This window comes from Gymnogyps californianus, chromosome 8 (assembly GCF_018139145.2).
Source record: "Gymnogyps californianus isolate 813 chromosome 8, ASM1813914v2, whole genome shotgun sequence".
In the NCBI taxonomy this organism is placed as follows: Eukaryota; Metazoa; Chordata; class Aves; order Accipitriformes; family Cathartidae; genus Gymnogyps; species Gymnogyps californianus.
In genome coordinates, this window is record NC_059478.1 from 10596067 (window position 1) to 10623273 (window position 27207).

Below are 27207 nucleotides of genomic sequence, written 5' to 3' on the forward strand. Positions count from 1 at the left end.
GATGTAGTATTCTACAGTCTTGCTGCACAGATCAGAATTTGTACCAATCCACTTAAGGTAGCGTGGCAATCTGATGGATAAAACATTGGTGTTTTGCTTCCACAATATATAGTCTCAACTCTAAATCTGTTGGAGGTAAAGCAGTGATTATGAGAAGACAGGAGCATGGCAAACAAGGAATAGAGTTCGTGTTTGGGGGGGGGTTCCGTTTGTGCATAATTTCTAAGAAACAATGCCTTTAACAGGTTATCTACATTAGGTTTTGCAATAGGGAATAAATGCTGAAATCCCTTTTTTTGTCCTATGATCTGAAAATTGATGTATAACTTTTTGGAGTGTGCATCTTTACTTGATCAGAGAAGCACGAAAGTACTTGAAAAAGATTTTTCAGCTTTGAAGAGATTAGACTTCCAATTAAAATCAAGCTTTGTGCTAATTCTCATCAAACCACTATTCAGTATAATAATTTAGCTTTTCTTCACTTTCTTTTGAGGGAAGGATTAAAATAGACTCTTCAGAGTTACTGAAAGTCATTATGGAAATTTACTGACCAAGTTGTGTGGTAAATGCACATAGTCCTTTTCATCTAAAATAAATATCTAGCTAATTCTGATCGTTCCTCACCTTCATATGAACTCTATTTATGAGGAAAAAACCCCACAACAATACACAATGAAGTCTAGTTTTTATAGCTCTTTCTTGACTCTAGTCATGGCCAGCAGTATTCCCAAAGGAGAAATATCACTAGTTAATAATTGTACGCTTAAAGATAATGATACTAGATTTACTATTTTTAGAATTTTTAGTAACTAAAAATATTACACCATTACCTTTTGAATTATATTCCAAAAATGTGTACTGATCATTGTCACAAAACACACTGAAGCACGGAATAACATTTACATCAGACCGTTTAAACTAAATTTTTCTTGTGCAAACATTTATTTCTTCTGCAAGCTCCATTTTTCCTTCTATTGATAGAAGTAATATTAAATTAGGTAGGATGCAAGAATATGACATCCAAAGCAATAAATAAAGTTAGTTTAAATGTTTCATTCATTTTTTCTGTACTCTGCTCAATTCCCCACTTGTCTACAGCTTTACTTACATTAGCAATATTTGTTTATTACAGGGAAAGAAATTATAGGAACTATGCCTGGTCTGAAAGGAAAAAAATAGTAAAAAGTCAAATTAAATTTGTCAGGAACTTCCCACAGATACTTTAACAAGCCTAGAAAGAACTTATCCGAGATTCCATATATAGCTGAAGTGTTAAAAAGTGAAAAAGAAAAAAAAAAGTGATACTGCACATGCTTTTTACACATCCCCAGGACTAGGGTAACTTTACAAAAAAGGAGTGTCTTCTTTTCTTTTTTTAAAGTTACATTTTCAAACAGTCCAGACTTGCAATCTGGAAACACTTATACAATACCCCAAAAGCTGCCATTAGAATGCCAACAACTCTGAGAAGTAAATATAGAGCTGAATCTGAGATTATCACAACTTCCCTGAAATTATGGGAGCTATATACACTTTCAGTCTCCCACGATCACGTGTTTAACAGTTACACAAAGGGCAAAGGCGAATATTTAACAGATAAATACAAAGAGGGAGGAGTATTCAGGCAAAGACTCAGAAAAAGGCATAAAACAAAAGCCTAGTACTAATGGTAGGTGTCTCACCTTACGTTTCCCACAGAGGAAAGCTTGCAGAGACTCCATTTACGCTACCAAATCAACAGGAGAATAGTCCTGATGACATTTCCTGCTGATGATACTTCCGAAAAGAACTGTGCATTGATACATATCTATCTTCATTCTCTAGTATTTAAAGGTGTTTTGGCTCCAGTGTTGTCATCCAGGTGGAGGATAAAATACATAGGATTTCTGAAGTAATACTTGCAGCTTAACATATGTATACACTGTAATGTGTCTAACAGTGGTGTGGAATTGCTTTCTTCCTTTCAAACACAGCTTGCTGCACAGTACAACCTTAGTATATGATTATTGTTTTACATTAAAAAAATTACAAAATTTTAATACAAATTGTAAATGTCTCATTAAGGAGTGGCAATGACTCAAGAACTTTGAACACATAATAGAACAAGTATTTTAAAAGTCATTATTATCTCTAAAATGTCACCTGTCTGATACTGTTCTCTCCATAGCTAACAGGGTACATATAATTACGGACTTCATATAAATCTCAGTCTCCTTACTCAGAGTGAGCTGTCACACTTCCTGATCAATCATAGGCATGGTTTTAATTGTCTTTTCATTAGATTAAGAAAAATTTAAAATATCCATTTTCACAATATTTTAAAAGTTTAATTCTGTCATCTTTATTCATGTTAAACAGCACTTAACATCTCAGTACTCTGTGAAGTAAAATGCTGCTCATCAGTAGTATGGCTGGTAGAACAGTATGCTCGCTATTTAATTTTTCAAAATAATAACTTCAAACTTTCATAATGTGTCTTGTGTGTGTTTAGAAAATCATTTAGCAAGTGCCTTCATAAAATTGGCCTGTTCAATGTAAACACTATTTTTTTTCCTTAAATGTGACTTCCCAAAGGAATGCAGAAATTTCAGAGTTTGCTGGCTTTGGTGAGAGTCAAATTATTTAAGATCTCTTTAGCTCACTGTATTGGTGAGGTGGGTTAGGACACGTATTGTTCTGTCATCTTGTTCTGAAGTCTTATATAGGTCTTAATGCTGAACAGACTTAGGTGGAATATATGGATAAAATGAGGAGAGATCTGTGTTTATGAACTGGACTGGACTGGCTGTATTGATATTAGGAGGTCTGATAAGCAATCATCAAATGTCTAGGGAGATACAAGAAGGCACAGTAGTACTTACAGCTCTTCCTTCTCTCCATATGATCATTTCTATCACTGTAAAGTGGCACTGCCATCTTAGAAAGGAAAGGAATTTCTAAATGTTCAGTTCACCTTAGCCTGAAGTCAAGTAGCAGCAGGTTGCTAGACAACTCTAAATCTCCAGTCATCTCTGCCTTGGAAGAAGACATTCACCTCGTAATTTTGATAATGCTGGTCTTCTAACAGCTCATTTGTGTCTGAAATTAAGAGCAAAACCTGAGGTCTTCCACAACAGTCTCAAACTAGCCCATTGGTATATGTCGGAAGACTGCCTATTAGAGGCTCACGAAAGTTCCCTCTCTCCTACATCCTCAGAGATACTTCCTCTATACTCTGAAACATTTCTCGTAGCCAGTCTTGTTCTTCCACCACATGCAATACTCTGCCAACATCACACTAAAATCCCAACATTCTGAATGACCAGTTGAGCTAGTCACAAACAGTAACTGCCACAATTAATTGTATTAAATGGATTCATAATGTCAGCACAAATTTAACTTACTTTGTTGTTTTTTCCTGGACTCAGACTGTGATCTGTGAACTGCCAAATGGGAGGAAAAATGGGAAGCAAAAACTAATCAAGCCTTTAAAATTAATTCAGTGCATTTTGAATGTTGTTTGTATCATTTTAGCTAAATTGTAATTTTCATGCAATCTGTGGTCAGTCTCAGTACAAAAATAAATGATCATGTGGGTCACTGAATACAGTTTGTAAATTAATTCCTCAGTGTCAGTGAGATACATGATATCTGGAACTACTCTTGTGAGATAAGCTTCACTTTTATGACTCTCTCAGGTGGGTGAAAAATCTACTTAGATTTTGATAGTCTTTATAAAACCTGGTTGACTAATCAACATTTGCACATTCCAGAATATTTTGTTCCACTTTTTGTGTTTGTATTATCTTTTTTGAATGACTACTGAGAGAACAAAACAGTAATTAAAAACGGGACGATATCTACAAAAATGCCTTTTAAAAAGTTATTTGTTTAACTGATTAAACCCCTTTGAACAAATGATCAAATGCTAGATTGTTGTACACAGGTGAAAACATAGCTTGCTCACTTTTCAAAAGGGTACATTCAGCTAAATACAGAGCTTAGCCTTTAGACCATCTCTGTTATAGCTGTCTGTGCTTGATGGTGAGAATTACAGGGCAGTAGTGATAAGTGACCAGTGCCCTTAGCTTCTTTTAAATTTGGTGTGAAGATGGGAAACCAGATCTCCTTCCAGAGTCAGGGAATGTTGTGTATTAACAGGTGCCATCACATAAGGAACAAATATAACCACAGTTTTCCATTTGTAACTCAGCTTGTTGTTTTTCCCATCTGTATTTGTTTCAGATTTGGTTTGGTAACGCTGCTTTTATCTGTGCTGCAGTTTTCTCTAGTCACAAGGGGAAGAGAAAACAAAGTGAGAAAAACATAAAACCTCTAGAACATTTTTGGCTATTTAGAACAATAAGAGTGAGGCTATTTTATACTGTTTACTCATTAAATATTTTAACAATCGCTATACTTTGAAGGAGCTCTGTAACTTAAAGCTACTTGAAGTACGGTAAATGCTATTAACTTTAACATCATAAAAAGCTAAAGGGCAAACTCTTTTCTTTGCAAAAAGCCAAAGTGGTTTGACTCAGGGTACAGAATCTAGGAGGCAGGGCCAGACTTTCCTGGCAGACCTAATCCATCGTGAGGACTGTTGCTCAAATCGTGTAATTGCCCCTGCCAGGCATAAGATCCTTGTGCTAGCTGTTAGATATGCAGTTATTAATGGCTAAAGCTAGCAGGAGACTTGTAAGACCCAGGCAGAGGGGTAGGCAAAGTTTTCTTCTTTTTGCTAACTCAGTAGATAACTTGCACTGATCTTAACCTAATGCCTGCCTTCCCCATCTACCATAGCTTGGTACTTGGCAAGTCAAGCGCAACGATGTCAGACTTAGCAACCTGCTTTCCCCCACAAAACTACAGCACTTCCTAACAGGTATCTCTGTAAGTGGAGGCAGGATTTGTCCCTCAAGAGATACTTCTGAGTAAATAATAATATCACTGTTTTTATCTGTGAGTATAAACACTGGTTTTTGTCTCTTAATGACTGTTTCTGTTTTACTGCTACTTCCCACCAGGAAGCTGACTGCTAACATAATTAGCAGATGATTGCATGGGGGAGGCTGAAATCTTTAACAGCTGTTTTAAGGCGTTCTGTACCAAATCTCCTGTGCTGCAGAACATTTACAGTTTTTGAATGGTATTCTCTCCAGTGACACAGAGATTATGGGACCATGGTGTGCAGGCCTCCAGGAAGGACTTAACTTGCTCATTTACTTGAAAAAATATGAAGAATCCACTTTTAAAGCATTTAGTGGATTAGTACAAGTACTTGGACATACTGTACGTATCAGAATTCAGTACAAAAGATCACCTTAAATTGTGAAGTCTAGAAACTGAATGTGTAGTGCTGAAATGGTTGGCGGATTTATTTTACAATTAAAGTATTTTGAAGCTTCAGACATTTCTGATGCTCCAAGTGATCTATTTCTTTGTTACAGGATAAAAGGGAGACAATATGAATCAATGTTACCATTTGTTATAGAAGAGTCATTCTGGGAGTAATGCATAGTGCAGTACAGAAGTTTACTGTTATAAAATAAATAATCATAATAATTGGCTGTGATAGAACAATAATCATGACATTAAGAGAGAAACCATTTGGGAAAGAACTGCTTCAGTTCCCCATGGAGTATTACAGTGTCTGCCAGATGTAAAGTAGTATGTATCAAGTTCTAGATGGAAAAATAAGAGCTTAGAGTAATAAGTGTATAATTAAGTAATGACTGAAGTACCAAGCACGTTTACAAACTGTGCATCATGTTGTCCCAGAGGAGGAAGACTACTTGATCTGTGGGAGTTTTTAAGCTGAGACACTTAAACCTTTTCTGCACTAGAAAACTTTTGCTGAGGCATACTACCAAAGTCTTCCTCGGATAGATACAGGTATAACAGCATGGAAGTGTTCCTCTTCTCTTTTCATGTCCTTCCCCCAATTCCAGTGTGTGTGTGCTAGTTTAAGTAGAATATAGAAACAATGCCTTTTTCCTTCCATTGTTGTTGCAAGAATGATGCTAAAACAGAAATTAGCATGAAGCTCACAGAACTGCCTTCTACAAAGCATTACTTCCACTTCCTTCCACACAAGTAAACTGATTCCCTCTTTTATCTATAATAGGGATCCAATCCTAAAATAAATGTAGAAGGAAGGTGAGTACGGAGATATATTAACAGTTTACTTATATGGACTGTACTCCTAAACCTGCCACAAAAGTGTAAACTCAGACCTCTTAGTGCAGCCGATGCAGTGGTTTTACAAATGTTAATATTTTTCTTTAATCCTTTTTTAATTTAGGTGGGTTTGCACAGTGAGAAAGGGCTTGGCCTGTACATGCAGCAATTTTTTTCAGGGTTTAGGGCAACTCAAACTTTCCAACTACTACTGTGCAGTCTCACTGCAGATATGAAAACACTTGCTCTCTTAGTCAATTAGACCGTTAAGATCTTGAGCAGTTTCAATCAAAATCAAGCTTTTAAAATAGAATTTAGGCTTCTAAATCACTTTATTTTGAAAATTCACTTACAAGGACAAATTAAGATAAATTTGACAATATTTGCTTAAGTCCTTTTATTTTGTAGCCTCTGTTAAATGGAAGAGCTCATAAAAGTTAACACGTTTTCCAAATTGACTAAGGTATTTCTTGAAGGAAAGAGGAGGATTATTTTGAAGAAACCATAATAGAATTTTCTTTTGAGGAAATTATAATAGATTTTTTGTGCAAGTTGAATCTAGACTCAGGTATTTTAAATCACTTGATTGAGAAATGTGTGGGCTTTTTATCCCCTTTTAGTTTAACAATCATCTCAGGTGATTTCCAAAAGGAAAGGCAAAGGGAGGGCTTTACTCACTAATTCACACTGTGACAAATGACTGTTAAAGTGCCTTCGGAGATTTACAGTAGGGAGTTGTTTCTTGAAAGTCACCAGTCAACATGACAGCCAGCAGTACACAATTGTCCAAGTGATGTGTGGAGGTGTTCTGTATTATCTGAATCTCTTTCCTTTCCAGATAGGTGGTAATGTTCATTTATGCAGTAAGCACATCAGAAGGGAAAGCCGATTTTAATGTAATCCTTTAAGTATCCAATGTAAGAACAGTTCTTGCACAAAGCTAAAATTTAGTTCTATAGTTTCAGCACGAAAGTATATACTGTAGCAAAATGACTCAAATTTTCATCTCAATACAGGAGCAGGATTTGAAATGTATTCCCAGCACCAGTTAATGTGTCTTGTTACATAAATACAGAAAAGAAAAAAATTACAGAATTGAAAAATGTAAATTTTTGTTCCATGACTGTGAAATTGTAAACAGCTATTGCAACAGCATATAGAAAAGTTACGAAATCTGATGCTTTGAGGGTAGGGGTTAGAAAATATATTGGGTTTCTATGTTCATTTTTTGTTCTTTCCATTCCATTTGTTGTATGTGATTTTAAAATGGAACAGTAATAGTGATTTTTCCTAGAATATATTAGCTCTGTATACAATGCTAAACTTCAACAGGCAGTAGAATGAAATAGTAGTATAAAATATTTATGATTGTCAAATGACTTGTTCATATGACAGACTGTATTAACGCAGCAATTCAACACTGGAATGTGTACTTCATGGTCTCTTAATTAGTATTGCTAGAAATAGTCAGCATTGATAACATTTACCTTGGTGTGCAAGGTCCAAAGAAAGCCCAACATACTGCTTAATCTTACCTAAACCCAAAGGGACTTAAAGCGTAAAAGGTATATAAAACAAAAATTACTATATACATTTTTATGAAGTCAATAAAATGAATCTCACTGCATATTTTAAAAACATCCATATGTTTCTTTTTCTTTCTCTAAAATGTTGTGGGAAAAGAATCATTCCAATAATCAAAGTTCTTCAACAGCAAGTATTTTTTCTTTCCTTTTTTAAGGACTCTGGGACAAAACACACTTATTGCCTATGTATAAGGGCTATACTGCATATTTCAGTAAGGAAGGCACCAAGCATAAGCAGGTCTGTGCTTTACAAATGGATCTCTCTGCAACACAGTCCACCATATATGCATGATCTGAATGCGTGACTGCAAGAAATACAGGAGACCAGAAAGAGAAGAACTAGCAGCACAAATGGGAGAAGCAGCATGTAATGTTAAAGTGTAGAGGTTACCTTCACAATAAAATTACTTTGACCCTCTCTGGGTACATCTTTAAGTATAAGGCAAATTAAACTTGCCCAGGCACATTCCCAGGCACTGACATTAAATGGCACAAAACGGCCTACATACGTATCAGAAAACTGTTTCAGCTTCCCCAGTTGGGTGACTACCTGCAACTTGTTTGCTCAAAGTGTTTCCTTGGACACTCAAACTGCCAAATCATTCCTGGGCACTGCACTGTTCAAGACAGTTTGGACTAGCTGGCTATGGCCAAAGCATGCAAAGGAAAATTTGATCAGTTCACTAGTATAAGCAGTCATGCTTCAATGGTGAGAAATATTTCTGGCTTGCTTGAATTTGCTAAAACAAATGCAGATTTTATATCTTTATAAGCTTCTAAAGAATGGACTAGATGTCTGTACATAAATCGTTTAAGAAATGTGAGGTAAATTGTGCTCTGCAAGATACTCAAGCACTGAATTTATGACTGACCTTACTAAAAAAGCAGTGATCTTGACAGAATGTAAATGCTTTTTTATTTTTAACTTTGAATTCTTTCTTTACATCTATAGTGTCCTGTGGCTTGGCTATTTTGAAGTACATGGTAACTATATACGTACACAAGAAAATATTTTGTTAATAACCTCTTCATTGTATCTTTCCAAAGCTTACATGGGAACCTAAAATAAATATCCTCTTTTCTCCCGTCCTCTGAAGCAAATTATTTACCAGCTTTAAACATGTCAGGTCTTCACTAGGTAGGATACCTTCTACTTTTATTTGTGTTGCTCTTCAACAGAGCTGCTAAGACTAAGGATTGATGATCAGTAGGTTTTTGAAATGTTTTATTACATAATTTACTGTTACAATCACGATTCAGTGAAGCCTCACTGAATTAGCAGGTGAATAACTTGTTCTGTTAATCACTGAGTTCCCCCTTTATTTCTCCTCCCTTCCCCAGCAGCCAAACTGAAAGACAAATTGCATTGTGATGGTCAAGAAACATCTCAGAATATCCAGCAAATCAAAGCAGTTTATTTCTGTTGCAGATACTTTCAATAATGAAAGCAAAATGTGAGATTCACAAAGCGATATTAGCGATATTTACAAAATTAGTGAAAAAGTCCATGACTCAGTCTTCTCTTTACCCTCAGCCCGGTGACTGGGATATTTACATGGCCACAAGAAACCTTGTATACTACCCTACCTGCCACATAAATCACCCACTTGACACACACACACGCTGTAGCTACTGGGCTGATCTTTTACATCCTGTCCTGCGGAAGCTTTTCAGATTGATCCAGGCAATATTTAAATATTTTATATAGTGACAGGAAAACAGGTGAGTTTTACTCAGAGTTATCTCTCTGAGTAAAGGAACATTTAACTATTCCATAGAAAATCTTTGTACTGTAAGCATCAAGCTTCATCTCCACAGTTTTCAAAGGGAACCTGGTCCTTTGAAAATCTAGCCCTTCAAAAACCAAAACTGGTTTTAACATCCAATTTTTTTCACGAAAAATCACCCAGCAAATTCAAGAATGTTAATAAATTATTCAAAATAGTTTTTTTTTACTGAACAAATGCATTTGCCAGAGATTCACCATGTTCTTCTGCACACAGCAACTTCTTTTATGAAAAATAATATACAATCCAATTTGGCAGTTTGTGGAATATGACAGCCCATCTGTTACTGAAGCCAACTGCAAGGTTGGTTAGGAATCTAAGCTATGCAAGTAGAATTATTTTTCTGGGACAGAAATGCAAAAGCAGTGAGATGGATTTTACTGTATTGGAGAAGTATAGGTAAGAAACGGACCATGAGCTAGACACCACAAAAAGAAGCCTGAGTGAAGCTCCACCACAGGAGAAGCCCTTGAGAAAAAAAATGAAGATTAGAAATCTGTCTCCAAACAGGTACAGATCTAAGAAAAAAATTCCTGAATCAGAGTCCTATCACATTCAGCTAAGCATTTTATCATGTGTGCATTTTATAAAGGAACATGATCATCTAAAAGAAATAGCTTATCAAACTCTCCTCCTAAAGAAACATAACCAGTAAGGTTTCAAAATTGGGTACAATGCTTATGTCAGAAATATATCTTTCAGCAAAAAAGAGGAGAGGTGTATATCATTTCAATCATATTTATTATTAAATACTACCATATGACTTACTGGCAAACTATGCTATCGAAACTGATTTGGTGACACAGGATCCTGGGTGGTTCGTGGCAAATGAGAGGAATAATTCCATCTCCTCTCCACTTTGAAGAATCAACAAGCATCTGAAAATACAGAGATGGAACATATGCCTCCCAGCCAGCAAAAAGTGAGCATCTTTCCAGAAAGGGCAGAATGGAAGGAGAAAAGAGAGACCTCAAGGATGAACAGACTGGGAAGATCAAAAAGAGAATGGGACTAAGAAGACAGAGAGTTCAGCTGGTAACAGACCTGAAGTTCACAGACCACACAGATGCAAAACCCTTGATATAAATCAGACTGCCAGAGTTGAAAGCAAGTGGAATTAAGACGTTGCAGTGAACTGGAAATATGCAGAAAATTATTTCCAGCATCTCGGCCAAGAGCCAGTAACCTCCTAAAATGAACTATCTTGATCACTTGCCATTGTGTAGCCATACTATAAGGCTACTTCAACTGTATTTTAGTGTTCAGATATTCCATTCATAGTTAATGTCCATTCAACCGAAAGGGTTACAAGCAACACCTTTGGCAATATCCATATTGCACGCTAGGTAGAATAGAACACAAGAGATGCGTTTCACCAAAACCAAATTTGAACCACTCACGTAAGGGTGCAAAGAAAAGACAAAAAAAGCAAACAATTAAAAATAAGATATACTTGTGTAATGCTAATCATTACTAACTAATAAGCAGCTGATCTCAGGGTTCCCACAGGTCTGCAGTCTTTCTCATTAAATATTTCCTAAAAGTATGTCTAATATTCTAAATATTCCATTTGACAATATGCAGAACTCTAGGCAGAATTCTATGCAGAATATGTATGCTTTTTTCTGTAATGGATAGCAGCAAAATACCAGCAACATGGGATTGGATTAATATTTCAGTATTAAAAGTGATATCCTCCAGTACAGAAAAACAAGAATCTGGACAGGATCCTATTGTAAGGTGGACAACCAAAAGACAAGACTCAAGATTTTTTAAGAACGGACTTTGTTCAGTTACTGGAAAGCTAGTATCAAAAGAGACTGCTATGGTAACTTGCAGGGCTGGAGGAGAGAGTGCTACTATCACAGCCTCATGTAAAGCACAATCCTGATTGCATGGTGGGGAAACAACTGCACAGCCTTCCTGCCACAGTGCAGCTGTGTCCAGCCTCAGCACAGGACAATACCTGGATATCTAGAAAGCCATTTCCACTAGCCATTTTCAGTCCTGGGTTCATATTTTATATTTCAGATGTGCCAGAAATCATTCTTGTAACGCTTGTATGAGTATTCATGAAATAAATAAAGTAACTATTCATTTTCCACTAGTCCTTTGCTACAATTTTCCAACAAGAACCATGCTCTATAATACTGTTATGCTGTAATTCTGCTATCAATATTTTTTTAAAGATTGTTTACTTTCATTTTGTCAAGTGCACATAGACTTGAAACAGACATTTCTGTAGCTAAATGGATGCTATAGTTTGTGCAGTTGCTTATACACTATTTCCTGTTTGAGACCAGATCATGCTTCTTCCATAGAAGGTAACTTTATAAAGTTCAAGTCAAACAACTGGTATCAGGAAGGTGCTTGACAGAAGTGTAAACTAGAGCTGGAAAAAGTGTTAAGCCACAGAGTGGTCCAAAAAGGTATATAGAGAATATTTTGTTTATTTTAGCCATCAAAACCCTAGCTAAATAAATAAAGTTGATAAAATAAGAAAGGTTGCAGGTTTTTCTTCCTATTCCAGTAGAAAATAAAATGTAGGTATAAGATGCTAAGATCTACATTTTCTAAAATCTCAAAGAATACTGCAATCAGAAGTTAAGAATACAGAATATACTTATGCTTCAATTATTTTTTTAAACTATAAACCCATGCTTTGATAAACATACTCTTTAACTCTCCATTATGTAGTTACAATGCTGTCATTTCCAACCAACAGCATTCATTTTTTGTGACTATCTTAACATGTTATTCACCATAACTGTATGAATAAACATAATTTAATTGCTTCAATGTATAGCATATTCTCCTAAACAAAGCCAATAATTAGTTACATATCTGCATGATCTTGTGATTACCAATCAATAAGAATCCATCTTTAGAAAAGTAGCTAAAATCTAAATGATGTAGACCAGCAGTGAAATCAAAGTTTCGGACTGCTGAGTTAAAGACTCATTCTGACAATGTAAATATATTGAATTAAAATCGATCCAATATGCTGCTATATATTACCAGACAATTTTGCTTTTCTGTCATTTGACCACAATAAATTGTTACCACAAAGTGGATCTCACACATAATTTTACAAGATGGGATCGTGTAATAGCCTATTGACACACCAGGTTGTATCATCAAATAGAGTGGCATGATGCTGTTGGTGTTCATGAATACTGTTCATCTAGCATTTTGAAATTAAACACACACTCCTGGTTTGTTTGTTTGTTTTAATATAAGAGGTTTTTTCTTTTAAAGATATTATTTGACTTGAGACAAACAAATTCCTTTTTCTATCCGTTTGTAATTAAAGATGCTGGCAGTCCTTGAATAATTCATAAAGGAATAAATTAATGGTAGTTACATCCAAGCCTAGGATCCTAGCATGAAAAGAAACTGCATGTAAAGAAGTACGCATATCGGACAATAAAAACATCCAGTGACCCCGGCAGTTAGCCTTTCGACAAGCGGCAAACGCGTATTTTGTTTGGGGTTTCCCCTCAGTGCATGTTATCATCCGGAGACGGTATCGCACCTGTCCTACTCTTCCTCCTACCGCAGCCGTAGGGAAGAGAAAGGTACTGCCCTCCTGCAGAGGTGGCAGTGCCCCGAAGGCTGCGGGATGCCCAGCGCCTGGGTGGAGGGCGCCGGCGCCGACTCGCCCCCGGCTGCGGGGCGGGGCACCGCAGCCCCTCGGCGGCCGTCGCATCCCTTTCCCGGCAAAGTTTTTCACCGGGGCTGGCCTCCTGCGGGCGGTGCGCGCCTTCACCGCGCGCTGACCTGCCAGCGGCAGGGCCCTGCGGTGCCCGGGCAGCGCGCTCCGCCGCCACCCCGACCCTCCGCGGGGCCCGCGCCGCCAGGCCGCCCCTCAGGCGGGCTGGCGGAGCGGCGGGGGGCGCCGCCCGCGGAGCATCCCCCGCTCCCTCTCGGGCTGTCACCGCGGCCCGCCGCGCCCGCGGCCCGCGCGCTCACCTGTCGTCGCTCTGCCAGCCCTGGTCGCCCAGCAGCAAGTCCCGAAACCGGTACCGCGGGGGGAGCGGGGGCACCTCGCTGTCCAGGTCCACCATCCTGCCCGGAGGAGGGGAACACCCGCCGCCGCTCCCCTGCGGAGCGGCAGCCACTCCCCACCCACCAAAACGGGTGGGGGGGAAAAGCCCAGCGAGGCAGGAGGGGCCGGGGGCGGGGAGCGGCGCGGAGCAGGTTGTCCCCCAGGCGAGCGCGGGGGCTGCCCACACAAAGGCGGCCGGAGCGCGGCGGGACGGCTGTCCGCCGGCGGCTGAGGGGAGCGGCGGGACCAGCTCGCGCCCCGCGGCGCGAGTGGCGGTTAAGGGACCCCGGGCTGAAAGTGCCGCCTCGCGCCGCGGGGGACCCCGCGCGGCCCGCCCTAGGGGGAGGCAGGTGCCGGCGGTAGGGCGGCCTCGGCGGCGCGCGCCCAGCCGCCCACCCACCCCGCGCGAACGCGCGCGCACCGCCCGCCGCCTGCCGCGGTTGACAACAAAGAGCTGTCCACCGCCATGCAAATGTTGTTTGGAGCCGCCGCGGGCGGGCGAGCCAATGGGGTGGGCACTCATTAGCATACTCCAGTGACAGCGCGGGAACCTCTGCCTGCTGACCAATGGAAGCCCCCTCATTAGCGTACAGGGCAGGGGGCTTCTCGCTCCTCGGGGCGGGGGCGGGTCCTGAGGGCGCGGGGCCGGGCGGCGACCGCCGCTCTGCGCCGTCGCGGCGGCAGCCCGGCTCCTGCCATGCGGCGGCCGCGAGGCGCCGGCTGGAGCTCCGCGTTGCTCCCCAGGCCTGCCGGCGTGGCGGGCTGAGTGAGGCGGGTGGGTGGCTGGGTGGGAGGGAGGGGAGGAGAGGGGCGCGCCTGTCCTCTCGGAGTGGCGGTTGGGCGGGCCTTGCCGGGTCTCGGGTGCCCCCGCACGCCGCGGCACCAAATCGGTCCCAGGCCCCCTTTGGGGGCGTTCATGGGGCTCCCTCACAAGCGTACCTCCTACAGCTAGCGACCTCCTCTTGTACCACCTGGGGCTTCCTCACAAGTACTTTTCTGTAGGCCCCGAGATTTGAAAAGTGAGGTGCTTTATCTTGGCGAGCTATAGGTAGCCTCTGCACAGACCCCATGTTACTGATGGTAGGTCATCTGAGCATACTTGGGTCTTTCATAACTTTGTCTCTTGCTCATCTTTAGTCAGTCAGGCATATCTGGTTAGTGACAGTCTGATCCTGTTTTGTGCCAACTCTGTGAAATCTCAGGTGCAAACGTGGTAAGCTGCTTGTCAATTTCCACTTTAATTAATTGAGGGTTTGTTGTACATATATCAGGAGGGGTGGCACAGGCCCTGTAAAAATACAGGGAAGTTGAATTGTTCCAATGATTGAAATTTGTAGGCAATGCCGAAAGTGGGAGACACTCTAGAAAGTATTTGAATTTCTTACGTGACTGATGAAGCACGATGTCGTGGTTTAACCCCAGCCAGCAGCTAAGCACCATGCAGCTGCTCCCTCACTCCCCGCCCTGCTCCCAGTGGGATGGGGAGGAGAATCGGGAAAGAAGGTAAAACTTGTGTTGAGATAAGAATGGTTTAATAACTAAAGTAAAATATAATACTAACAATAATAATAATGAAATATAATAATAATACTAGTAATGAAAAAGTATATAACAAAAAAAGAAGAGGAAAAAAAAGGAAAAAAACAACCAGTGATGCACAATGCAATTGCTCCCCACCTGCTGACCGATGCCCGAGCAGCAATCCATGCCTCCCGGCCAACTGCGCCCAGTTTATATACTGAGCATGACGTTCTATGGTATGGAATGTCCCTTTGGCTAGTTCGGGTCAGCTGTCCTGGCCATGCTCCCTCCCAGCTTCTTGCACACCTGCTTGCTGGCAGAGCATGGGAAACTGAAATATCCTTGACTTAGGGTCAGTGCTGCTTAGCAACAACTAAAACATCAGAGTGTTATCAACATCATTCTCACACTAAATCCAAAACACAGCACTATACCAGCTACTAAAAAGAGAGTTAACTCTATCCCAGCTGAAACCAGGACACACGATTACTGATACGATGATTTGTTTGAATTCACTGTCACCAAATTGAAATGGTGAATAATGTTTTTTAGATTTGCTCTTACAGGTCCACTGTAATCTAGACTAACTGTCATACTTAGCATCTAATGCCCCAGTTCTGGTAAACATAAATATTACTACATTTTCGCAGCCTGTCATGAGTTGCTTTCCCGGATTAGGTCTTCACCTAAACTATTCAGTTGTAGCATTCCTTTCCTAGAATGAAGTCATGCACAGTTTTAACACTGGTACAGTTTTTAGATTTAGATTTAGATTTTGCTGAATCAGGGGCTAAGTGATAAACGAGAAGTTATTTCCTAAATGTGGTTTAAAAACCACATATTTAATTAGGTGCATGCATTCATACTGTGTATTGAAGACTGAACCTTCTATTTTCCATTCAGTTGGATTTCTGCGTAGAAGGTAAGCTAGTTAAAAGCTGATATGGCACACACAGTATCAGCTTAAGTATGGCAGCCTGGAGATTTCTACAGGTAACCAACAGGTACAATTCAGGACTTGGATTATCTCTGCTGTTGTTACAGGCAATGCATCTTTTCTTGCTTCTTTAGCACCGAGTTCTTAAGGATAGCTTCTCTGATTGCTGTTTCTTTAGAGAGATGCAGTGTTGTATCCCAGGTCCTGTAAAATGCTGGGATCACTAGAGGATAATGGTTACCCTTTTTCACAGCTTGCTGCATGCAGCATTTACAATGTGCTTCTCAGAAAGGCTTGTTAGATGAAGCAAAACAGATGCACATATGTTGCAAGAGTTCAAAGGTAACTCACTCTTTGCTTTGGCTGATATGGGAAATAAATAAAATAGTGAATTGCCCTGCTGCCACATTCTTGCCAGTTTTACCATGCTGTGTTCTGAGGTCAGAGCTCTCTAAAAGTCTAATTTAAAACAAAAAGTCCAGGATCCTTCTTCTTTAGAATATCTGTTATGTGCAGCCAATTTTTTCTTTCTCGGCTGCTTCTCCAGTTGAACAGGCTGTCTCTTCTAAGAAAATACCGTTTCCTCTCTCTGCCTGCGTATCTTTTCATCTTGCCAAAACTTGAGGTGGAGTGGAGCCTGTATATTATAATGGTTTGTTATAAAAGTAGTTAGGCTAACTGTAGTCCTTTTCTGAAGCCTATGAATCATAGATGGGTTGGAAATTAATGGTGTTTCTACTGTGTCTTCTAGCAGCCTCATTAATTTTTCCGCCTTAATTGATTAACGTTTGCTTTCATACCTGAGGAGCTAAGTAGCAGTAGAAGCTTTTGCACTTTTTCTACCACGGAAATGCATTTCAGAATGGTAATAGCTGACTGGTAAACTAGCAACCTGGTAAATAGTTGAGCAGAGCTAATAGAAAGCAAACTCATAACTGAGACTATAGTTATACAATTTATACAGAAGCTTAATTTTGTGCTCCTAAGTAATATAAACTCTTTGCAATATAAAATTAGCTGTGTTTTTACATGTCTGACAGTATGAGGCCTGGTCACTCTGAAAAGCTCTAAGTATATAAAATTGGACAGAGATGGGGTTTTACTTCGCTAAATCTAATATTTTGATCAGCAACTCAAAACACCTGGGAAATGTATGTCTTCAGGCTGAGGAGACACTGAATCATCTACTTGGAGACAGATGCTATTATATATGAACTAGTATACTGGGTCACTATGCTCAAGCTAGGCATTCCTTCTGCTGTGTTTGTGTGTTAAAGAAAAGCTGTGAGCCACACTCAATTCTTTCAAGGAACAAATGTAGGTTTGTACTCTTGGGATGATTCTGGCCCTGAGAAGTGTCAGAAGCATCTGTGGCCCTGACATGGGGACTGGAAACAGACTTTAATGAATCTCTTTTTTTTCTTTTTTTTAAACTGGCTAGATACAGGTGGGTAACTCTTTCCAAGTACTTAACTCTGAAGTTTGGGAGAGAGAGGGGGGTTAAGAACTGTGTTACTGAGTTTATTGCTAGTGATTGGATATAAATCTTGGATCATACTGAGGTACAGAAAGAACAAAGTATTTAGGTTTCCTTTTTAGGTTACTTATATTTTTGATGGTGTATAGGTAAAACAGGCTGGCACAATGCAAATGGCTTCTGGACTTTTTGAACAGTTGCAGTCTATATGGAAGTATACATAGGTTATTAATACTGTTCTTAAGTCAAGATGTTCTGCCACTCTATCTAAATCTGAATTATGCATTCTATTGTAGTAAAGTGAATCAGATTATTGGGTTAGTTTTTGATATTTTCCTCAAAAAGCTTGTAAGGTTTTCTTTATTATTAATCAGTTTAATTATTGACACTCACTGGGACATTCTTTCCTGTTGGTATTGATACCTAAAATTATTCAGGTAAATCAAAGCCAAACCTGACTGCACAGAGTTAGAGGAGAATCTCGCCCGTGATAAACTGGTGAATTTCAGCCTCTTGAAGTGTTGATGGTCCCCTGCATTGTGGTGCTGAAATAGTCCTACTAGACACAGTTCTTACTCCGGTTCCCTCCATTGCTTTTCAGTTGTATACCATGACTCAGAGAGTTGTCTTCCCCAGCTGATAAGCTTATCATCCTAACTATTGTTTTTATTCTCTTAAATAATATTGTGAGATTGTGTTTGGGGTAAGAAAGAACACTGGTAAAGATAAACTTTTAAAACAAAAGGAGAAGAAGGATGAGGCATTTATGAAGCAAATGCACACTAAATCCTTTTAAACAGTTCTGTAATGTAACTTGTACTTACTGTCCTTTCAAGGAAGATAGTCTAATATTGTCTGAATGGGATTCAGTTAACTCACTAAGCAGACATACACAAGACACTTACCGTAAGGAGTAGTCTAGGCTGAAGTGAAAAACGGTAAGTGGAAATGCCTTCTTTGCAAAGTTTACATGCTTTCTGCTGTTTGTCTGTTGGTGCTAGTAAAGGGTTAGGCAGGCTGAAAAACTGATTGACTGAAAAATAAATGAATAAAACTCAAGCTCATTTTGAGGCTTTTTCCCAGGTGCTCACTTTTTTTACACATCCCCCCCCCCCCCCAATTAAGAAGTATCTGGATGTTTATGTCACTAATGAGAACTTCTGGAACTCTTACATTTCTGCAAGTTGATCAATTCTCACTTGAGTGTGCCTGTGTGGTTTTGGGTTTAAGACTAGAACTGGGGACTAGAGTACTGACAGTATTGGAAAGCACACAAGACAGTTCTGCAGCTTTGCCAGCTGAATAGAATATTTAGGGACTCAACATTCACAGTTCATAAAATGACTTGGGGTTTAGATTAGTAAACTGTACTTAAACAATATTTGATTCACTTTAGCTGCAGTTGCACTTCCAAAATAGTCTGCAAAGCTGGAGTCTTCTGTAGAAAACAGCATAATGACATTATCTGTTAAAATGTGCCTAGATGAAATTCTGAAATGAAGAGTCCTTGCTGATAAATAGTTTATCTCAGAAAATAGAGTTTCAGCATTGAAAAAGGTATACTCCTCAGTTAGTTAGAAAACAACATTTTTTATTTTTGTAAGAAATCTGTTAGTATCTTTTCTTTTTTTTTTCCCTGGCTTTCAGACCATCAACTCCAAAAGCAATCTCAAATCTGAAGTGCAGGACATAGATGCCTTATAGGACTAAAGCTAGGTGTGCGGGACTGAGAGTCACAGCATCCTGCAATCTGGATGGATCTGAGAGGCTAAATCAAACCAATAGCAAAAACTGGTGAGAGGTGTATTTTGAGGACTCTCCCTCTTTGCCTACTTTGATACAGAACTGTTATTTAGTGATGTGGAGTATATGACTAAAAACTACATCAGTGTGAAATGGTTATCTAGAGGATGCCTTAATGGATTTAAGCATTTAAGCTCATTGACTGCAATTTTGACTTTTTAAAATGTATGTCTAAAAAGCATATATATCACCACTGTATACTAATAATACTTAGTAATGGACATAGCTCAGGCCAGGATGCCTAAGTAGGTACCTATTGAATTGCAAGAGGGCAAAGTGACCTGTAAGTCATATAGCCTTCCATTTTACCTTTACCCAATACTTGTGCTTCTTGAGGCTGATGGAAAGCAGAGGAATGTTGCTGAGCAGTGCAACATTGATAGGGCCCACAGTACTTTGAGATTGTAATTTTAGATCCTTGCATCCACTATATCTAGTTCTTGCATATTTATTTCATATAATCTAACATACATTTCTTCTTAGACCCATCATTTTGTGTGTCAGTTACTACTTGGGTAAGGGCAGCCTTTTTTACCTTCCCCATTTTTGTGACCATAACACCATATATGTTAGATCAAGATCAACTACTTATTTCCATTTCAATTCCAAGGACTGCCTGGTCTTTGCATTATTCTTTTGTGTCATTTCCTATTCAGATGATTACTTCTGTCTTGCATCTTTCCCTAATACTCTCTGTTCCCACACATTATAATTTGAAAGCATCGTCATTTTCTTACTTCTCCCTTGCTGCAAAGGAATTGCCACTGCAATGGCACTCTTCTCTTTCACATCCTTTTCTCAAAAAGAACTTGCTAGTGAGTTAGGTCAACATGAGCATATCAGTTTTGTCCCTTTTTTTGTTTGTTCGTTTAAATGTACATTTGTTACGGCTTACTAGATTCTTGGCTGTTGGGGATGAGGCCCATTTTTGGTTCATTCTGAATCTTACAGTACAGTCTGGGGGGCAGGGAGGGTGGGGGCCTGGGTACTAGCATAGCATAAATAATAATTATGTTGTCCGGTAAGTTTCTGCAGTGTTTCTGCAGAAAGAAATGCTTATGTCACCTCTTTGCTAGATAGCTAGGTTGTATGCTGGACTAGTAACAGGAATACTTGATGATAATTTTAATTGTCCTTTAAGAAAGTACAGCCATTGGGGGAATACTACTAATACATAATGAAACTTTAAAAAAAAATAGTAGTCATAATTTTCTACAAGCAGCAGCATAAGCTCCAGACTGCTCCATGTGTTTTTTCCAAAAGAAGTATTTCTTTCTAAACAAATCTTGCGATTCTTACATACCTTTAAATATTTAATGATCCTATTTACTTTTTATACTGTATTTTGCATTTTGATTTTGTGTATCTCTTCATTTTATTGTCTGATACACCTTCCAGAGTACAATGCTGCAATGTTTGGAATTATTTAAACTTCAGGGAAAAAGTGTTCTTGGAGTCCTCCTATCTTTCCACTTGGTACCTATTTTTTAAATGGCTGTGCAGTAGCAGACTGTTCTGCTGGCACGAAAGGTTTGATAGTGATTCAGAAACAGTAACAGACTGAAATAGCCCAAAGTGAGAACAGAGTTTTAAGGTCACTGTGAACTGCAAAGCTAGGGCAGAAGGAGAAATGTGAGGAATTTCCAATTTGGTAATTCCTCTGAAAGGTTTAAAAAAAAAATTGGAGGTGGTTTTGGGTCTTTTGTCATGTGTCTAATTAAACTGAAACCTTGGCGAGTAGAGGGCATGTTTTCCATAGCTGGGTAAGCATGATTCTGTAGTGCAAGCATGATCCTTATAAGGCTGTTTCAGACACAGGGCACACAGTGTGACCTGATCTTTGTATTCTTGTATGCTAAACCATCATAGCACAGATCCAAAAAGGAACAGCATCCACTTCAGGGCTACCCGTGGTCCTGGTGCACCACAGTCCTCTGACATCTGTGGTGACCTGGAAAGAAACTGTAGGAACAAGAGGAATAGCAGCACTGCAGCAGGGGAGAGAGCGCTGGTGGGAAATGGTGATAACCTCTGAATTGCCTACCAGTAAATCTCCACTTGGCTGCGAGTAGGAGGACTTCATTTAAAACTAGAGATACTGACAGCTGCTTTTGTATAGGAGAGCATCTTTTTTTGCAAAGAACACCTTTTCAAGTAATTTTCACTTCGCTTTTGAGTACAGAGCACCAAGGCAGGAGAATGAGATGGTACTTAAACAAGAGTAATCAGAAGTGTGGTACAAAATACTTTCAGAATGGGACATGGTATGTCTCCTGTCATTGCTGCAAAACCCTGCCTGAACACATGCTGTTATCTAATTTGCATTAGAAGAAGCTGAAGGAATATTCAGAGAATTCCTAATATTGTTTTTCTGTTTGCAAGGGTGCTGACGTGGCCCATCCTTGGTAAAATGGCCTGAACAACAACAGCTGTTAAGATAGCAATGTGAGTTCAAGCATCCAAAACTGTCTGAGAGTGCATGTGCTACAGCTGATCATATTGAAGGGAATGACAACCATCAGCCAGATTAAACAGTAATCAGGGAGTTACAGGGTGAGTTTTGAAACAAGGGAGGTGCCAATTTGGAAAGAAATGTAAGGGACAAATAAAACTTTGTAACAGTAGGGAGAACAGTGGGAACAGAGCAAGCAGTCAAAACCAGAGGAGTGGGGTTTGACACTGTTGTATGTTCACCCACTGGCATGAAAACCTCTGCCTGGGCTGGGCAGAGCATCCTCCCTATCTGACTCTGCCAGCAGCCTGCATCCAGCTCGGGCAGTGACAGTGCAGGGTGCAACAGGTAGGGACTCACAACTGGGTGTGCATATGTGACCTTGTGTGGTGCTTTCTCCCTAATGTGTGCATTAGCAGGTTGTAAGGTGCAGCACAGGTACACATTAAGCACCCACATCTCCTACAGAAGGTATGCGTGAGAGGGGGACTGTGTGTATAACCATGGGCAGGTGGGTGCACAACTTTGTGTGCATGGTTAGAACTTTGGGGGATTAGTGAAGAAAGGTCATTTAGAAATTTGTTAGGTGTTTATTAGCATTTTGTCTATTAACAGTGTCTTATCTGTTGTGTTGCCAATACTGAACCTGAATGTGTATTTCACTGATTGCCAGTTAATTATGTGCTATTGATAAATCAATAAATCAGTGTGATTGTGATTTGGTTTAAACTAAGTGAACTGTTCAGTTTTTCCCTGTCACACCATTAGATTGTAATTGTAGATATTATATGTGATGTGTAATGTCATTATGAGTTAGAGAAGTTGTCTGCCAGTGGGAGGAGAGACAACTGTTGACAATGAAAAGGTAATCTCACTATTAATATAGTGGGATAGGACCCTTTTGTGAAGATTTTTGGGCAAAACAGTGACTGGTTCTAGAATTCTGCAGGCTCTAATATCATTAAACTCAAGTGTGACAGGAAGCATGCTGTTAGAACATGCTGAAATTATACGGGTCAGAGATGCTATTTCAGCAGTGACTAATTAAGCTCCTATTACTAGTCATCACTAGTTCCCTACTGGAATACACTGACTTCGTCAGATGTGTCTTCCTAACACAAAATGGCTTCCAAACACTGTTCTCAAAATTATTCAGGTTTGAACAAACACTCTGAATTTTGATGTTAAGCCCCCATATTGAGTAGGGAACGAATAAAGTCTTGAGTAACTTGGTCTGACCTCATAACTGACTCTACTTTGTGCAGGAGTTTTGGACAAGATAACTTCCTGAGGTCCCTTCCAACCTGAACTTTCCTATGATCCTATATCTTGACATGCAGTTTTGCTAGTACAGGGAATATGTGGTGATATTTTGGCTGTCTGGCTGTGCCCACAGCAATATTGGAGTGTGGTCACACCAGTTCTCAAAGCAATAGCTCTGCTTCCGTAGGTAAAATCCAGCTGCGTTTGGTTGCGTAACTACTTAGATGTTTCTGCCTTTCTTATCAATAGGAGGTAAGGGTACTCTAGAGATTACTTTTTCTGCCTGCCTTAGAGGTCCTGAGGCATGGTTTGCCTATGCACCCTGTTTTGTTAGAGGCTGGAGATGACTTAAGTCAGACATGATTAAAGACATTAGTTTTGAATCAATTGATAGCCTATGAAAGAGATGAGGAAGGGAAGAAAGATTAAGTTCCTGATTCTATTTCCATTTGGTTAGGGTAAGTTTAATCAATGACTTAAGAAGATCACAAACACAAGACTGGAAAGGACTGAGTCTGGTCCCTTGCTTGGTGATCGAAGATGGTTTCTTTGTATAGGCCTACATCATGCCTATACAAAGATTACTTCAAAGCCTCACTACTTAAGCTGTAAATTAGAAGACCTACCTAAATTTATTTCTAGGAAGTTTATACCTATCTGCTCTTGTGTGCTGATGTTATCTTTTAGCTTAAATAGTTTTAATGTTGCCTGTATTCATAGAGAGCAGTCAGGAAATTTATGGTAAATTTTCAATTCAGTTCCAGTTTTGGTTCAGCTGTAGCTGAAAGTATCTTTGACTGTGTTTCAAGCCCGTCATGATTTGGCAAGTGGTTTAATAACCCAAAAGCAGTTTGATAAAACCTGAACCACTTTGAGCTTCATGACATCAAAAGATACAACACTTAAAATTGGAGAAATTATAGAACCCATGCCTGCAGCATGGATTTTTACAGCTAACTGGTTTGAGCCACTGTCTGTGGGTTGGAATCTGAGTGCCTCCTAGCACTCTGCCTCAATGTTTTTCCCACTCTCTGAGCTTCCCGCAGCAGTGAAGGAATTGGAAAGCAGCAGTGTCGCTGCTATATTTGAAAAGCAGTTAGTATTGCTGCTGTGACAGGGAAGATTAAACCATCCTAAGTTCCTCACCACTGCAAGGAAACTAGCTTTTGCACCCAGCAGCCCACTGGTACAGAAGCATGTAAATGCATGCATGTACGGTAATGCAGTAAGACTGGTGCAGAGTAGACAAGTGGGACTGTCTTGGTGCAGTTAGAGCACTGCAGTCTGCAGCAGCACACAGTTCTCTACCACAGAACAAAAGGAATTAAAGATTTGGGCAGTGAAGTTCTGTGAGGAGCTGTTTCTTACAACTAACTTAGGCAGGAGCAAAAAAAATCTTTTTACTGATCAGGTATGCACCAGTAACTGCAAAATGGATGCAGACCAATCATCACAGGGTCATGGAGAAGAGTGAGAGTTCATTCTCCACGTATGGGTCACTTGGCAAGAGAAAGGGGGAGGGAAAGGAAGAGATGTTATGCTGTCTGGAAGAGTTCTTGTAGGTGAAACAACAGAATGCCAGTTTTCCCGAAGACCATTCCTTAGAACTGGTAACTGAAAACACAGCTCAGGTTAAAAAAAAGAAGGAAAAAGCAACAAAAAAAATTCCAGCTGCATTTTGAGAAGAAAAAAAGTTTTAACTGCTTTGGAATTCAGGTTTGATTTGAGATATGTTCTCTAAACACACTATTTTTCATCCTGTATCAGTTAGCCTAACTAAGCCAGTGATTTTAAGGGCATGTTATGTGGTCTTTTGGGAGCATAAACAAGATCGATCTGTGTATACTCCATGCCAGTCAGACATCAGCACTACGGGGTATTTGGTGTGCAGCTGTTTTGTGTCCATCTCTTGAGAGCGCTTTGTACTCTTACATTTTTTTCCCTAATTCTCAGTATCAAATAATTCTCTTCATATGATCCACATTTCCACTGGAGTGCACTTCTTATAAAGCCAAGAAATTTAATGAAAATATTAATAAGACTGTTGCTTACATGAATCCATGAGGAGTTCCTCTGTTAGCCCAGTGTGTCATGTAGTTCTTCTTTTAGCACAATCTTTATTATTTTTCTTTGGATAGTTCATTATCCATCTTACAATTCATTCACATCTTATCATTTCTCATTTGATACTGAAACAAGCGCTTCATCATCACCTAGGTTTGTTTAATGAAGTATTTGATCAACTACATTTCCTTTGCTCTGGGTAGTTGGTTATCTTATACAAGAACCAGTGGGTTAGTAAGTCACTTTGTATTTTTGTCTGCTTTTTATTTCAGTTGTTTTCAACGCAGGTCTTGAATGATATGCATATAGTAGAGTTCATTTTTACACATATTTAATGTGATTTTCTGGTTTTTAACTAAGCATGTAAGACACAAGGAATCACAAAATAATTTATTTGTACAACTTCTTTTGGATACCAAAAGAAATAAATTTATCTGAGTATGGAAGGGATTAATATGAAAAAAACGAGGTATGATGTAAAAACAAGCAGACCGCAGGGAAAGACTGTGTCAACCAAAATGGCCAGACATTTATTTATTTATTCATTTAGCAAAGTTTGGAGAGGAAAAAAAAAAAGAAACACTTGTGTGTTGCAAGAGGATTAGGGGAAGTGACTGCTGAAATCAGAGTATAAATGCTTTGCAAGGTCAGTCCCTGGAGCAGTTAGTGAGTAAAATAGGAGTGGAAATAACATAATCAAAAAAAGTAGGCTACGATACTAAATGTGTTTGCTGAGTTTCTGAATCTCTAGGATGTTGTTCCTGGGCTATACAGCTCTGCTCTTATGTTGGATGTACTGTACTGCAGAAAGAGGTAAGCTTTAACGTCAGAAAAAAAAACCCAAAACCCTTTCTTAAAGTGTATGTGAAGATGGTAACGTAAACAAAATGTTTTAATTGAAATTTTAATGAACTTCTGACAACAATAATTGAGATTTCTTCTGGCAGTATTTAGCACCTTTAGTATTTAGTACCCTGTCATAGGTATTATTTCACCTATTTATTTGGATAACTAGTGCTGTTATTAATCTGTTGCACAACTGTTTTAATGGTTAGTATCCGGTTTAATGGTTAGTATCCCTATATACTAAAGCCAGACAACTCATTTGTTATTAATTATATTTGTTAATTATTCTAACATCTAAAACCTGTAAACAGCTGGTAGATTAAAATAGAAAATATTCAACAAATGTGCATTTCTTTCTGTCTAGAATAATCTGTGAGATAACCTGAGAAAGAGGAAAGATTACTAAATTGACTGAAAATCTTACAAAATATCTGTTGACTGACAGACTGTTTTTAATCCATTAAATGAGATAAATGTATACAGGTATGCTTTCGTACATGTTTAAAGAGGTAGCTAGTATTCTGGGTATCTTTTCAGAAACCTCTGATATTTTCTGCTTCTCTGTTCAATTTATTTTTCTTGATATTGTGTTTATATTGTTTAATGTGTGTTTAGTAATTTAATTCTTTTGCTTTCTGTCTGGGTTTCTTTACATAGACCATTGCAGAAAGGATGCTATGTGTTTTTGAGCTAGTGTGTCTTTGTTCGGTTTAGGGTTTTTTTAATTTTAGGTGAAGATTATGAAGACCTTATTAATCAAAACAATCTGATGGATTTTACTTTGAAAAATTGAAAAATCAAGACATTAATGAAATGTATTATCTTTTTTATGTATACTTATAATAAATACTGCTCCAAAGCCACTAATAAAGTCCAATTTGTTTGCAAAGTCCAGAAAAGTCCTGGAATTTGAAAGAAAGTTTGCCTGAATTTGCATTTCCTTTTCACAATGCTTTCTTTAGAGCAGAGAGATTGCAAAGGAATGTGAGTGTAGCAATATTTGATTTATCTGGGACAACTATTAGCATGGGTCATGCAGGGTTCTTAGTTCAAGCTTCATATTGAAAGTCTATGTTGTGAGTTGTTCTAGAGCTGGGGTTTTGCACAAGGGCTGAAAAATACTTCTGCCTGAATTCGTAGTTTGTGCTTGACTTTATGGAAGTTGCTACCAGCACAATGATGGCAAAAAGCAGCTTGAGCTATTTCTGACTGAGGTCAAGTCACATATAAATACTAAATGATTAATTCCAGCTCTCCTGGTCTC

The 27207-nt window shown here is 39.2% G+C and overlaps 2 protein-coding genes across 4 annotated transcripts in view; one reads left to right on the forward strand and one right to left on the reverse strand.

Annotated features, from left to right (window-relative positions):
* Window positions 1-13599, reverse strand: part of KCNT2 (potassium sodium-activated channel subfamily T member 2) — a 153854-nt gene extending 140255 nt beyond the window's left edge. For all 3 annotated transcript variants that reach the window (XM_050900901.1, XM_050900900.1, XM_050900899.1), the window contains exon 1: window positions 13505-13599. In XM_050900901.1, the coding sequence (XP_050756858.1) occupies window positions 13505-13599 (95 nt within the window). The remainder of the gene's footprint in view (window positions 1-13504) is intronic.
* A 12250-nt stretch (window positions 13600-25849) lies between these two features.
* Window positions 25850-27207, forward strand: part of CFH (complement factor H) — a 37732-nt gene continuing 36374 nt past the window's right edge. Inside the window, exon 1 of the mRNA XM_050900804.1 lies at window positions 25850-25910. Within this exon, the coding sequence (XP_050756761.1) occupies window positions 25850-25910 (61 nt within the window). The remainder of the gene's footprint in view (window positions 25911-27207) is intronic.